The sequence below is a fragment of the Artemia sp. Qi Xiang Cuo genome, chromosome 16 (assembly GCF_049724085.1).
Source record: "Artemia sp. Qi Xiang Cuo chromosome 16, ASM4972408v1, whole genome shotgun sequence".
NCBI lineage: Eukaryota > Metazoa > Arthropoda > Branchiopoda > Anostraca > Artemiidae > Artemia > Artemia sp. Qi Xiang Cuo.
The window spans coordinates 47,272,178-47,287,860 of NC_142809.1; the positions used below are offsets into that span (position 1 = coordinate 47,272,178).

At 35.7% G+C, this 15,683-nt stretch overlaps 1 protein-coding gene across 1 annotated transcript in view; it reads left to right on the top strand.

Moving 5' to 3' along the window:
• The first annotated feature begins 3,272 nt into the window (after nt 1-3,272).
• Nucleotides 3,273-15,683, top strand: part of LOC148942990 (uncharacterized) — a 33,317-nt gene continuing 20,906 nt past the window's right edge. Inside the window, exon 1 of the mRNA XM_089102415.1 lies at nt 3,273-3,329. Within this exon, the coding sequence (XP_088958541.1) occupies nt 3,273-3,329 (57 nt within the window). The remainder of the gene's footprint in view (nt 3,330-15,683) is intronic.

Consider the following 15,683-nt stretch of genomic DNA (forward strand, 5'->3'; position numbering starts at 1 on the left):
GGGAAAATACTGGGCTTGAATCCCCCGCCCCCTTAAAAAAAATGTACACAAACAATTTTTTGGTATGTTTTTAAAGTTGTTGTTACCTCCCACCTCCAAACAGAAATATAAGTACAAATAGAATCTTATGAACATCCTTGCTCACAATTTCCGTCACGTAGTTTTGCCACATATGTTCTAATGCATAGCATTTTATTTTTAATTTATTTATTTTTTTTATTTATTTTTTTTTGGGGGGTGGGTAGTTGAAAAGAAATAGTGTATGAGTGGTCGAATATTCGTAAAGTAGGTTTGGAGATACATTATGATGTATTTTCTAGTGAAATTTCCAAGATCGAAGTGATAAGGAGCGCTGGTGGGCTGGAACCACCAATAATTCGTGAACCATTTTCTCTGACTGATTTCTCTGCTTTTAATTTCTTTCACATCATAGCCTATTCAACAAACATAGCTCAAAATGAACAGAGACGGGAAAACTAAAACAAAAAACATCTTTTTTGTCCGAATTTAAAAGACACACAAATAGTATTATGTATGAATGGCCATGGAGCTTACAACTCTTTCACTTTTTCATGAGGTCCCTAGTCAAAACAAGCTTGAAAGTGTAATAAATCTAGGTTAAATAAATCTTTTATTTATCAAAAGTAGGGGGAGATTATATATTTTTATTGTATGACCATAAAATAAAGTGTAGTTCATGTGAATAAAAGGATTTTTAACTTAATTGATTTTCCCGGGCAAATATTTGACAAATGTTAGACTTTAATTGTAGTTTTTTACTTATATGATCTTTGATGTGTTATAGAATATTATTTATTATTTCCATAAAAATAAATAAACTATATATAATTAAAAAGGAATAGATATGATTGTCTTCAATTACTTTTGACTTATCCTCCGAAGTTTCTGCGACCATGAGATAGAGGTGGGGATGAGGAAGGGGTAGCTCCTTTCCTATACAGAATAAATTTTGCTTCTTTTGGGGTTTATTGTTACTCTTTACTTTCATAATAATAGCATAGACAAGAAATCAAGAGGAATTAAATATTAATATTTCATTATTGATACTTTTTGTAAGGTTTTTTATACCCCACCCCTTTAAAAAGTAACCCCCCAAAAAAGTTCTGGATACGGCCCTGGGAACTATATATCGATTTCTACCTCCACCCTCCCCGCGTCTCTCCCCTAGAACTAATGTTGTGTTTATCTGAAGGCTCAATGAGAGCTGAGGATGTTTTGGTATTAAAATTCACCCTTCGAGAGATTTCCTTCCCTTGCTAGCTATAAAACAATCAGAAAACCCCACTGTGGTGATTTAAAGCCCTTATATGCAAATGCTTGGAATTGTAAAACAACAGAAAATTTACCTAACACGGTGAAATTTGTTTAAACCTTATAAAAATATTTTGGCTAGTTAGGGATGGAGGAAGATGCCTCAAAGGGTTATTTTAATGCCAAAAGATACTGATTCTGATTGTGCCTTCAGATAAATACAAAATTAGTTCTAAGCAGGAGACAAGGGGAAGGTGGAGGTAGAGATTAATGTATAATTAATACATTTAGGACTATTTTGGGGGGAATTTTTCTTCTTTTTTTGGGGGGGGGAGAGGGCAAAAGAATCTTGCCCCACCCCCACCCAAAAAAAACATAACCAAAATGTGAAACTTATATTTAATCCATCTTGATTTCTGGGGATATCTCTGTCTACGCTATTATTATGAAAGTAAAGAGTATTTTCAAACCCCGAAATGAGCAGAATTTCTTCCTTAAAGGAAGGGGACTGCCATTTCATCATCTCCACGTTTTCCTCATGGTCGTAGAAACTTTGGGGGATGCTCATTTGATCAGATATTGAGAGCTGTAGTCTTTTTTTTTATCACTCGAAAGTGATTGAAAACCAACCAGTCGCGGGGGGGGGGGGCTATTTCCTTGATTTTTTTTTCCAGGGGGATTTTCCTCACCCTTAGTATAAAAGTGGGTGAAAAAATAGCTAGGTACCACTCAAATATGGGTAAAGAAATTTACCAGAGGGCAGGGTAATGTATGGCGGGACTCGGGAGGCACAGACTCCGATAACAACAGAAATAGGGGAATGATAGGTGCTCGTGGAGGGAAAAGATGATTCTAAATCATAAGTATTCGTCATACGTGTTTAAGTATTCGTCATACGTGTTTTCCGTTGAATGCAAATATTTACACAAAATTTTCCCATAGCCTACTTGGTTCGGATGATTGTCAGCTTTAGAATGCTTGGGTACTTCTATTTTACAGGAACTTGTACCGATGATTTGTTTTTTTTATTGTAGGTGTTAAGACTTCAATCTTATTTCAAACATGATGTTCCATAGAGAGTACATAGTTGGTTTGCGCTCCCGCTTTATCTTCGAATATTAATCTTGCCAAGAAGAAGCTATGCTTCACATTGATATCCCAGTGAAATTACAAAAGGATACGAAATCTAGCAGCAGTAAAAACAAAAGAGGAAAAAACACAACTGCCAAATAACCGACCTTTCAACCTTAAACGGAAAAAAGTCGACTGGTCAATTAGAGGTATAGATAAAAAGAGGCAACAAAAGGAAACCGGGTCTACAAATATCAAAAAATAAGTTGTAGTTGCTGCTATAAACGCCAGGATGACCCATGCCCAGATTCAAGAAATTTTTTCTACAATTGGAATTACCTGCCCATCGCAAAAAACATTTACCAAGTACGAAAGCATTATCGGGGAGCCCATAGAGAAAATCATTCACGATTATTTGCTAGAAAATGGTAAAACAGTGCGCCGAACGGCATTGAAGGCTGATGGAAGGATCGACTCCAACGGAATAGTCGATACATGTGTTATAGATGATGGAAGTTGGTGCAAACGAAGTTTTGGTAATAGATATACTGTATTATCTGGTTGTGGCGTTGTAATTGGATTCTATTCACAAATACTCCTTAATATTGGAATTAGAAACAGGTATTGCTGCGTATGCATAACAAATCGAAAACAAAAAACTGCTTCAGTTCCTGAACATAGATTTTGTATGAATTGGAGTAGTTCTAGCACTGCGATGGAATCAGATATACTGGAGAGGCCTTTCTTGTTGCACCAGCTGTACATAAACTAAGATATACAAAGTTCATAGCCAATGGTGATTCAAGCACCCATTCAGAAGTTATTATAAAGGTATCATATGGTAGGATAGTGGAAAAAATTGAATGCGCCAATCATACTTTTAAGTGTTTGAAAAAGAGGCTTTATAACAAATGCAAAGAAAGCGCACAATGCAGGAACTTCTCAGCGGTCCAGTAATAAAGAAATTGTGCGATTTTGCAAGAAAGGTAATTGTACGAACCACTACGCATGCCCTGTCGTCAAAAGATCTGATTAGAGAGCTAAACGCAATTCGTTTACATTTTTTTTCGTTGGGACCGCAGACAGTGTTCATCTTGTTGTCAGTTATCTGGAAAAATCGTGGAACTGGAAACTGAAAAAATCCCAAGCAGTGTGTTTATTAGCCACCCTCATTAGACGAGCTCATTGAGCGTTTGACACCATTAGAGTCAAACGACACCATTGACCTCATTAGATAAGCGTTTGACACCCTCATTAGACTAGCTCACTTACTGATCGGAAACGGCACAAGTAATACGGCGGAGTATTTTATGAGCATTGTTGCTAGGTTTATAGGCGGAAAAAATATAATGGTAAGCAAAAGGGGACGTTATAATACCTGTGTTACAGCTGCAGGAGTATGGTATGCAAAGGGGCATTTAGGTCGCCAAGAAATTTTTAGTACAGGCATAGGAGCAACCGCAACACGTCAATTGAAAAAACTTACACATGAAAGAATTATGGCTAGCTTAAGGAAAAAAAATGTAAAGCCGAAAAGCGCTTATTTGGCAGTGATTCAGGAAAGATTGCTAGCCGAGGAGATAAAAACTTTGGTCCCAACGCAATTGCTCCAGATCATGACGCAGAATCTTTTGAAAAAGTAAAAGTGGCTGTTTTGCAACGCTTACAGTATTCAGAGTCAAAGATTTGCCAGATTTAATTAGCCACACGCCTTCAGGGATTCTGTATCGACAATAGTTGGCAGCTGCAGAGAAGAAATAGATTTACTACTTCAGTAGCAGGGCTTATTTGCAAGCAGCGTGTTAAGATAGTAGATCCACTAGTGAAACAACTTTTGTATCCTAAACAATACGAATTAAAGCAATAGAATACGGTCATATCCATGAACCGAAGGCAAAGTCGTCTTTTGAAATGAAGTTTGACTGCATTAGTCCTGTTGGCTCACATATCCACAAGTTTTACATTTACGGCTGCTAGTCCTGACGGTATAGTACTGTTCCCATCTGGTGAAAAAGCCATAATAGAGGTTAAATGTCCCATAACAGCCAAAGATCTGTGTATCACTGAATAGTTGAAATAACAAAAGTCCAGTTGTACTGAAATAATTTACAGCAGTGAAATGAGAATAAAGGGAAACAATAATTATAATTACCAGATTCAGATGCAACTTTGAGTGTTCGGACATCGAAATTGCATATTTTGTGTTACATTTTTGTAAAGGTTCAATATATACGGAGCAAATAGTTCGTGACAGGGAATTTTGGTCACAGAAAATGCTACCAAACCTAGAAAGATTTTTCTTTGAAGCACTTCGCCAGAAATAGTTGATGGTAGAGTTCAAAGAAGCATGGGCATTCGGGAACCATTCCTTTGAAGCAATTAACTTAGTTTCGTATAGATAAATTAATTTGTGTTCAATGAATTCAGCTTGAATCATTTTTTAATGTGATATAAAGCATTTTTACTATCAGCTTGAATTATTTTTTAGTATCATATGATAGTACCGCGTACCATCATATAAAAAATTTAATAGCCCTACCTCCACAATTCTTAATCTTTGATCATTATAGATCGTTTAACTAAGGTTTCAACATAAGTGAGGAAGCAGCTGTTTGCATATTTTTTTTCATTGTTTTATTAAGATTATTGTTACAAGATATTGTCGTTTACAAAAATGAGTTCCTTGTGTTTTCGTTTTTTTTAGTATTTGTCATGTTCATTTTTATTTTGGAGGATTTGGAAGCTTTTTAAAATCAATAGATCGATTTTATAGTTGGATTTTTACGTTATCATATGGATAATAGGAAGACAATAGTTGTCTTGGACATAATTTTTGCTCTTTTGGAGGGACAAGGGATGCAGCTGAAGAAATTTACTCTGTTTGGCCTTTCCAATAATTTATTTCACCTCTTTGTATGGCTTCATTTTTGAAACAATGCTTTACGCTGCAGTTCAATAAACTTTTTCTAATGATAAATACAACTTTTAAAAGGGTACATGCATATACATTTAAAGGATCTGTCTTTCACCCATATACAGGGCTCCTGGAAGGGGTAGAGGGTACAAGGACATCATGTACAAGATCAGGAGGCGTTGACAGTAGTAGTAGAAGAGTTGGTATTCTTAATAGTAATAACAGTAGTAGCAACAGCACTAGCAGTATCAGCAGTAGAAGCAGTTGCAGCATGTATATAGTGCTCTTGAGTAAGTCAAACCTCCACCTCAACATATCCCATAAGCCTGCATAATAATAGTGTGTTTTAATTTAGTTCAATATTTTTGCTCAATATTCCCTGAAACTTTCACTGTAATATCTTTATGCCACCATAATACCGTAATAGCCTAATTAGTATCAGTAAGAGTATTAGCAGGAGTAGCAACAGTAGGAGTGGTAGTACACTCTAAAAAATAAATTTTATTTCTAACTATTTTTTTTGCTGGAATTTCAACCGGTCAATTCTTTGTTGAAATTTTGATTTGTGTTTGGGGTCCGTAAAATTTTTGAAATTACTAAGATTTATGTAGATTTTAGTAGAAAAAACGTAATTCCCAACGAAAATACGCTTTATTAATCAATATTGTTTGGAAATGTATGCTAGATCAAATTTTCTAGAATATCATGCTTAATTTGATTAAGGTAACATTTAAATTAGTATGTTATATAGTAATTCGAATCATTGGTTGGTAATATAACAGAAAAAAAGAAGCTAATTGTCTTTCGGAGTAAAAAAGAGAGTATAAAATTTGGGTGGATATGAGGGGAAAAAAGTTTAATTTACGCGTCTAAAAAGTGCTTACACAAAATTTGCCTACAAATATTATATTTGCATAAATTTTTATAGGCGATTTTGTTTCGTGATTTTCCTTCACTAGAAAATTTATGAAGCTGCTACCCTATTCTTAAAAATACCACTTCTCAACATATTTTACTCTCTGAATCCAATGTTTTTTAACTAATACCGAGAAACCTTGAGTGATTTTTGTTGATAAACATAACAAACAATTTTTGTCGAATCTCAAACATTTTTTTAGAAGTGTAGTTGTATGTAAGTATTGCTTTTATATCAGTTGAACATACCCCTCATCATGCCCTGAAAGTTTCAACCTAAAAGCTTAATAGCTAAGTGAACTTCACAGCAAACATTGACGTTTTAGTTTTTATCTTGATCCTTATTATGAAAAGAGGATAAACATAATAGCTAGGTCCCACTTGAGGACATTAATAGAATTCTGCTCTCAGGAGACACCAACATTTCGTGGGAAACAAAGATTTCAATAAGGCCAAGAATGGGAAAGAACCTTGTGCCCTTGGAGAGGAACGATTCTTCTAATTCATCATAAAGCATATTTTTTGCTGAATGCTTATATTTACTCAAATGTTTTCTCAAAGCTAACTCTGCTGGGATATTTTCAACTTTAGAATCCTGGTGTAGCCCTATTTTTCACATTATTTTCGACAGACCTAATTTGGAAGCAAGTCTAAAAACTCGATATCTATAAATTTTCGAAGGGTAATAGAATTTTCCTAGTAAAGTGTTTAGGTTAGAAAAAAAGGATGAATTGTACTATTTCTATTTCTTTTTTTTCATGCCATACCGAATAATTATTACGAACAAAGTTTTAAGTTACTAACATTTTTTTCTATTTGATCATGGTACGTTTTGCGTACCAGAATAAATCCTTTTATTACAGTTCAATTATCCCTCTTTAAATTTTGTGTTGAAATGATGAAATTGTTGGCAGTTTTCAATATGAATTTCTGAAACGCAGTATAAGTAGAGAGCAATTAGGATTCAATTTATTAAACATTTTCGGCATGGAAGGAGTAGTCGTAGAAACTTCGGAAGGGACTGATTCAGCTGAAAATTGAAGGTTTTGGTGTTTTTTTTATAAGAGTCAAAGGTATTGATGCCAACGCGTTTCCTTCCCAAGCCATTTTTCGCTACACTTCTTCCTAAAACATTTGATCAAAATTAGGCTTTTTGTCCAAAATGGTGAAAAAGTCATGAAATTTCACCGTATACCCTCATCATTTTTTTTGTTATACCCAAGATATAGCCCTCCTCCTTCTCAATCATAAATACTACGTGGAAAAAAATCAATGAATTGCGTAATCTTTCATTGTTGCCCCAGGGTCCGTTGGGGACGAGGCACCACAGATATATGAATCTGAGTTGATAGATTTGTAGCCCCTCCCCCTCAATTACTTTCCAGCGTCCCTTTCAATAAGCCATGGAAGTTTCTGATAGAAATTTTTAATAACCCGCATGCAAATAATTTGGTCTCATGTTCATCAGTAAAATTACATGAAAGCAGTCCCAATTGGAAGTGGTCACAGTCGTAAGTAGTTGCAATCAAATTAATAAATGGTCGCAGCTGTTGCAGAAGTGTCAACAGTAGGGGAACTGAAAGTTTCAAGATAAAACTCTTAGCTATTCCTAAGGTATTACAGATACGCCTTTTTTATAAGCCATTTGTCCATAGTATCCTTTGATTTAGTTAAAAAATACCCCTCAACACTCATTAGCGTTTCACATTGACACCCTTTCTCTTTTAGAGCATATGTGGGTTGAATCATGACCCCCCCTTTCTCAGTGATAAATCTTGTGTGTAAACAATCGAAAATTTGCATAATTTTTAAATTGCAAAAATAATTTGCCCCAAAATAACCGTATTCTTTATTGTCAATATTTTATGAATTATCCTAATGTTTTTTCTCTAAATAACTATTGTTCAAATTTTATTTCTTCTTCCATATAATCAGGATGCACACAATGATAGAACATTTTTCCCTTTCCTAATGACAAATTCTGCGTAAACAATCACAATTGTATAATCTATAAACTATAAAATAGTTTACCCTAAATAAGCGTATTCTTTCTTGTAAATATTTTATCAATCTTCCTTGCGTTTTTCTTTAATTGATTCATCTTCCTTTTTTAAATTACTAGTCTTTCCTCAACTTGACTATAGGCTAATGCTGAGAACGAATAAAATTCTTCAAATCTGTCCACTTTTTACCTTTTTTATGATTTTGGGATTAACGCAAAAAAATCTTTTGCTTTGTATAAAACCGAGAGAAAAAAATTCTGCGATGAAAAGGCATTTCAATTAGCAAATTTTCTTATGTCTAAAACTAAGAATCAAAGTGCAATATGAGCTTTTCGTACAAAAAGTTTATTTGCTTTTCCTGCAAAAAATTGGCTTCAAGCCATCGGTACTCGCAAAACCAACAGAGCAGCTATAAGCCATCAAATTATACTTTCTCTTGGACAAAACTGCTTTAGAGACTCTTGCCTTGATTGAGCAGGTCTACGGAGAACATGAGTAGAATGCATAAATTGAACTCTAGGAGTTTATGTTCCTTCCTATGCTATTCTAGGAGCTTATGTTCCTTCCTCTGCTATTCTAGGAGTTTATGTTCCTTCCTGTGCTATTTGGGAAGATTACGTTCCGTGGCACCTTTCCAGAGCGTGTACTTATGGATTTGCTTGGTTTATGTTCCTTCCTGTGCTATTTGGGGAGAATGCATTCCTTTGCACCTTTCCAGAGCATGTACTTATGGATTTGCTTGCCCTATGTTCCTTCCTATGCTATTCTAGGAGCTTAAGTTCCTTCCTAAGCTATTCTAAGGGTTTATGTTCCTCCCTGTGATTTACTCCTCTCTCTCTCTACCCCACTCAATTTGTTGTTGTTGGTAGCTCAGTTTCATTGTGGCAGTGAGAGTTTCAACACATGAAAAATTGTTCCTTACATGTCCACTATGCATGTACACACTGGGCAGCTGGTCATCATGTGAGAATTCCACAATGATTGATGAGTATGATGAAAAGTGTAGATTATGCAACCCGTGTAATTTACATGGAGGATATTCTGTAAAAATTAAAGGTTGTAATTTCTGTCTTGAAGAGGTGTGTGAGTCTCATCCTAGAGGGTACCTATGCTCGAATTGCCACTATGATAAATGCAATCAGTGGGAGAATACATATCCTGGTATGATTGGAAAGAATCCTAAGCGTGATTTTAGTTTATTGCTACGAGATTGGAATCGTCGTGGTTTTAAATTGTTCTGGGAGGGGGAGTCAGGTGTCAGCGATTCAACTTTTGGAACAACAAAACAATTTGATTTCTACATCATCGTTGTGAAGACAATGACTAATACGATTATAAGCCCACTGATTTTTATTTGGCTGTGACGGAATGTGATTCGCCACTTGAGGACACTGTTTGTGATATTGTCTCAAATAAGCAAATTGAAACATCTGAATTCTATAGAATGAATGAGAATATTATCACTGACTATACAAAGAGATATGACAAGAGTGAAGTTACACTCTACTGTAGAAAATGCGACCCTGACTTTGCAGTACATCAGGATCAGTATACTGTGAATTCAGATAATCTACCTGTATTAGTTTTTATCGACAAATACCTAGTAGAAGATGAAATCTAAAGAGTAGAAAAGTCGTTTTTATAATTTACATACATTATTTTTATTAATAAACAAATTCAAATATATTTATAGAACATTTTATTCGTAGGACACTAAAATCAATATTAAACACGCTTATAAGTATATTTTCCACTAGAAAGTTGTTCAATAAAGGAAAGTCAACGTAGATGTCGAAAAACTGCTTGTAGGTAAGCCACGACATCTGAACATGAAAAAGAGTAGGGCATGAAAGCCACATGTCTTAGTCGTTAAATCCTGTACTCTTCGTTGATTTTGAATAATAGTTTTCCCACTGCTTTCAATAAAGTTGCTGATGTATGGAGCGTAGAATTTATACGATAAGCCCTAGAGGATCAACAAATTCAATATTCTTCGCTGTTTGAAAGATGCATAGCCAATGGCATGTCTTCAAAGTCACTGGACTGCTATTAACAATGATTAGGGTATTGTTAACACTTGAAATTTTTTCAATGAATTCCGATGGTATGCAATAGGACATGTACTGGGACGTGTATGGATCCATATTAAATATGTTGATTATTTGGTTTGTGTTCATGGTGCTAGGTCTAGTAGAACACTGCCGTCGGGTGTGATCTCCCAATTGAGTATCAAATTGACTCAATGATATTAGCGTGATACTCTCAGTCAAAGCATTGGCAAATGTGCACTCTAAACGTGCATTCCCTGTTCGTACTATGCTCATATCCTGGGTCCCCGACAGGTCCAAAACAATTACACCATGATTTTTTGAAAACATTGAATCGGTTATTCCATTTTAATATAGTTGGGAGTCATGATCTAGGGATTGCATGGTCAAGTTGTAAAGAGTTTTAAATGATATTTTTGTCAAATCATAGAGCATATAGTGGATTACCATTCACTTTGCACAAAAGGCTAGATAGACCAACAAATTAACATCATGGGGGGATGCAACACTGGACTTACTAGCGCGGCTATTGTTCACACAGACCAAAGCCAATGATGGTCGGGCTGCTCCGTAGGCAAACGGTGATTCACTACCAATGCGAAAACCGGCTACACGGTGACGTGGATTGATGAGCGCATGGAGGACAATAAATGACTTGCTGTTACCTTTGCCTCTTAATTTTTCCACTGCCAATGCAACAGAGTTGATAACTTGTTGTTTTCAGACGTGGAGAATTGCCGATGTAATAATAACATTTGCATCGAGTGCTGCGGGAAGTGTTTCTCTCAAAATGAAATTCGATGGGTCCAGTTACAACTATATATCAATCTTGACATTGGGGGGTAACCATTGGGATATATTGAATATCTCATGACTTAATTTTCCAACCAGATGATACTCCTGGCTCACTGCAGTAGTCAACTCACCGTCAGTATCAACACCTGATCGATATTCATAGCCCAATGACTGTCCTCTCAACTCCTTGTATGCCTTTGGTGTCATCATCACAAATTGTATGTAGCTTGCATAGTTGGATAAATTATTGCTAGTGCTCTCCAATGTTTCATTAATAAATACATTAATTTGTTTGAACAGATTGTGTAGAATACAGTTCTCGTAGGAGAGACCATCAGCAGCATTTGGAGTTGTATTATCTGACTTTTTCTTCACTGCAACATTTAAATCAATAAATGTTGATGACAAATCAATGAAATAGTCTTCATTGGAAAATATTTGAAAGTGTATATTTTCCGAGAGGGGTTGTTGGGGATGAAATTGTTCATAGGAGCCATACTTGACACTGACATCAACATTTTCAGCATTGAATAGATTCAATGAGGAACTGATTGATTGATGTGATTCCTTGTGAGGGAGATAAGTCATCTTAAGAAAAGTAATCCTTCTTTGATTTAACAACCTTTTTCTTCGTCTTCTTCTTACTAGTCTTAATCATTTTGTTCCTCAAAGTCCTTGTTCATGCCTTTCGCTCCCCACTTTGGTAAAGACTGATGAGTGAATGAAGCGCACGCATCCTTTTCAATCCCTCCCCATTTTGCCGAGATTTTAATTGCTCACCAACGGCTCTTGCTGAAGATTTAATATTTTCCTTAACACTCCTTGAAATTGTTACCCGACCCCTAGTCCTGTAGTGTTGAGGCAGCAAAATTTGAGGCAGCAGGTACAAGATGTTTTCTGGCAAGGGGTAGTGCAGAACAAAATAGCCTGGCAAGCCAGCTACCAATACCATAGCCAGACATTGTAGTACGCCCCTTATAGTAGTCAAATCCATTGCCTATATGACGTGGACTCAGAGCACCAACATAGCAGTCGATATCAGGACAGACAAATGGAATTCTTCTATTGTTCATTTTAGGTGCTGCTGTCGCCGACAATTGGTCGAAAATGACATTTAATCACTGCTAAACCTTTTGTTATTGCTAGATGATCAGCCAATTCACTTCTTAGTGTTAACTGACAGAGTTCCAACTACGAAGTGTTTACAGGAACATACTGAAGATACTTTATATTATAGTGATGAACAAGTTCATGAGTTTTTTTTTGTTCAAGAACACTTAGGAGGGGTACATTTGAATTACCTGAACTCTCTCGATGTTTCCACAAAGGATGCATAGAGAGATATGCGAGAATCCGAGGCGAAACCAGGTGGATAATCAGCAAAAATTACTTGATTCCTCCCGTAAACGGAGCCAGCATTTTCCCATTGATCACATTTTGTGTGAAGCTAAGACCGTCTCTCAGATTATCACTGAGAATTATGATTTCAGTGTCAACAGGTGAGGTAATGTAAATTCTATCGTGTTCCATTGAATAATTAAAATGGAGTGTACCATTCCTACGACATGAGATTTTTCTATTGATTGCACGACACAAATCTCTCATATCATCATATTCAATATATTTCAATTTGACATGTGGATATTCACTAGATTTAAGTGCTTTAACCCAATCATAGTCGACAAAGAGTGACCAATCGAATGGTATAACTTTTATATCATACACACGATCCTGTCTCAGGATGTCATAGGTATTTTTGAGAATACAATCCACAAGAGCCACTTCATACGCGCCATCAAATTTGATGACGGGGGAGAGTTTCGTCCAAAAATCACTTGTCTTATTCTAGTCGTTGTAGAGAGAATCGGCAACGTTGGACATAAAAGTTAGATAGAAATCATTGAGCATTGTCAATATCTTCAACACCGATCCAAGAATAAAAATCAGAGTTTTATCCTAGCCACTGAACAAGTAATTGTTTCTTACCCCTGTGAGTACGAGTATTTAATATCTTTTCATTTTGATATATTTCACTATTATTTTTAAACTTTTGTTGTTCATAGTCATAAAAGCCGCCGAGAATCTCTTCATCTTTGGTATCGCGCAAACGATAAGTTATGGGTTTAGTGTCAAGAATTTTTGCCACATTAAAAAGTTTCGTGGACCACAAGTTATTACCCTTTTCAAAAACATTAGTTGTCCTACTAATTCAAACAGTATAGCCAACATTAAATTTTTTTTCTTGACAATCTTTTCATTGGAATATTTTTTAAGAAAAGTGTTAATTGTATCATGATCAGAATTATCAACTTCCGTTGGGGTTGAGTTGGACAATGATCGATGAGGTCGCTGACTATAGATCAACATGGTATTATCTAAATCATGAATAAAAGCAGGTGTATTTTTCAATGTTCAATATTTTGAAATTAAAAGTAGAATAGTTCTTATCAATCGTTCGGCCAATGCAGCCTTTATAGGGCTATGACTATGATAGAGCAGTGTATTATGTTTCGCTAGTACTTTTGCACCATGGGGATTAACAAATTCACTACCACGATCCGTTTGAATTTTTTTACACGAATCCAGTTCGAGAATACTTTCAACGGCCTGAGCAACTTCAACACCTCTCTTTGACCGCAATGGAATGGAATATGCATAGCGACTAAAAACACTGATTGCAAGTAGAATGTACTTTTACAGAGTATTGTGACGTCTTTGAATCTCATCTAGAGTTAGGAGATCTGCTTGCATTATATGCAATGGGAAAAAGGCCTTAGTTTTTCGATAACGATTAGCAGGAAGCCTATGATTTCTATGCAGAGTGTAACTTGATTCATTTTGTAGATAGTCTTGTACACTTTTAGTGTTAACACCATTGACTTTGGACAGGGTGGTGGGGGAATTTAAACTCCCCACTTCACCAATATTCTCATAAATACGTTTCAGAACTTCAACCATTTTGAACGTAAACGTGTAGTGTAACGCCCGCTACTCTTTTGTATACTGGTGGTTGGTGGTGATGGTGACGTTGAATTGATACGTCTTCTCTTTTGTCTAGCTATCAGTGTTGTACTGCTCCTCCTTATTGTCAAGTTTACACTAGGTGTGCTAGTATTTTCCAAAAATGATTTCAAATCTTCTTCATCTTCATGTTCATATTTTAATGGTGTTGACAAGGCTCCATGTTTATTTAACTTTTTTAGAATTTCACAATTGCGAATAAAGCTTTTGGGGATGTTTAATGTAATTAAAAAGCTGTATAGATGAGCGTCAAATGATAATAGTCATTTACGATGTGTAAAAATATCATAGATTAAATCAAGTAGATTATAGCTCTTGCCTTAAATTATAATCTCTTTCCCACTGCTATCAACTTGAATATGATCTTGACCACTTTCCATTAGATAAGTTATGAGTCGTTTTCTTTGTTCACGATATGATTGGTGCATTAGATTTCCAATTTTTTATACAAATGAATCCAATTCCTCCTTTAATTGTGGTCCTGCAGCAACTGCAGCAGCAGAATCCTGAGGAGATTATTCTTTTTTGTGATCAATGCCACTGGGCTTCGCACGATAGGGCTTATGTTTGTCCACTCGGTGAAGTGCATCTTGAAGTAAAAGCAGTTTTTTGTCATCCTCAATATTCTCGTTGTCAACGAATTTAATCAGATGTTCCTCAAATTGTTCTACAGGTGAGCCAGTGAGTTCTATTGGAGTCAATTTATAGGGTTTTGCCATTCTCTCTAGAGAAAACTTTTTATAAGTCCTGCAATTATCGGCAGTAGAAGCGTGAAAAAGCTACCGCCCGCCTGAAGAAGTCGTTTCCATTTAAAATTCTTTCCATTCTTTTTAGAGGCCAATGTACGTACAATGGAACGATGTTACTTTGCCTGTTGCTTAACTACTTCTGGCAGTTGAACATTAGATTCAACCCTCGGTCAAATTTAAACAAAGTTTAGATATTAGATTAATGAAATCATTGTCAATACCATGTTTGAGTATGGCTTTCCTAAAAGGGGGTTTTGAAGTGCTTAGAACTGAAAATAAATGTCTATTTCATTGTCAAAAATATCTCTGACTACACGCAAATCCTCGGGTGTATTTTGATTAAGGTCCTATAGGATACAACTGTTGGATTTATTAGTTTCATAACTATATGCTGATAGTCGAAATTTAGGAGTACCTGATGATATTTGAATCTTGAGTTTATAAGGAGATAGAATCAGGATGGATTCTGAATATTAGATACAAGGTGCATTCCAATGCGAGTGTTCGCATACATTTGCTCTGATGATAGAGATTGTGTAGAGCTAGAGTAATGGAAATTTGTTCATGATGAGAGCGTACGGTGATCAATTGCAGCATTTCGTGGGACCATTGTTCAATAGATTCAGCCAGATCGTCAATAATCAGCCAAGAGTTTGGTTCAATAATGTTGAAAACATCAAGTCCCTGTATGAATTGTATCTGCACCAATCCCGCTGTGCCAATTGCTTTTATTTTATCGTATCACCCCTGCTAAATACTGTAACAATTGTAGATTTTTTTCGGCTTTTCCACAAACATTTTATCACAATTTTTAATTATTTTAGTTAAGAGTGTTGTCTTACCCGACATTGACGACCCACACAGAAACGATTTGAATCTTGTTGCGTCAATGTGA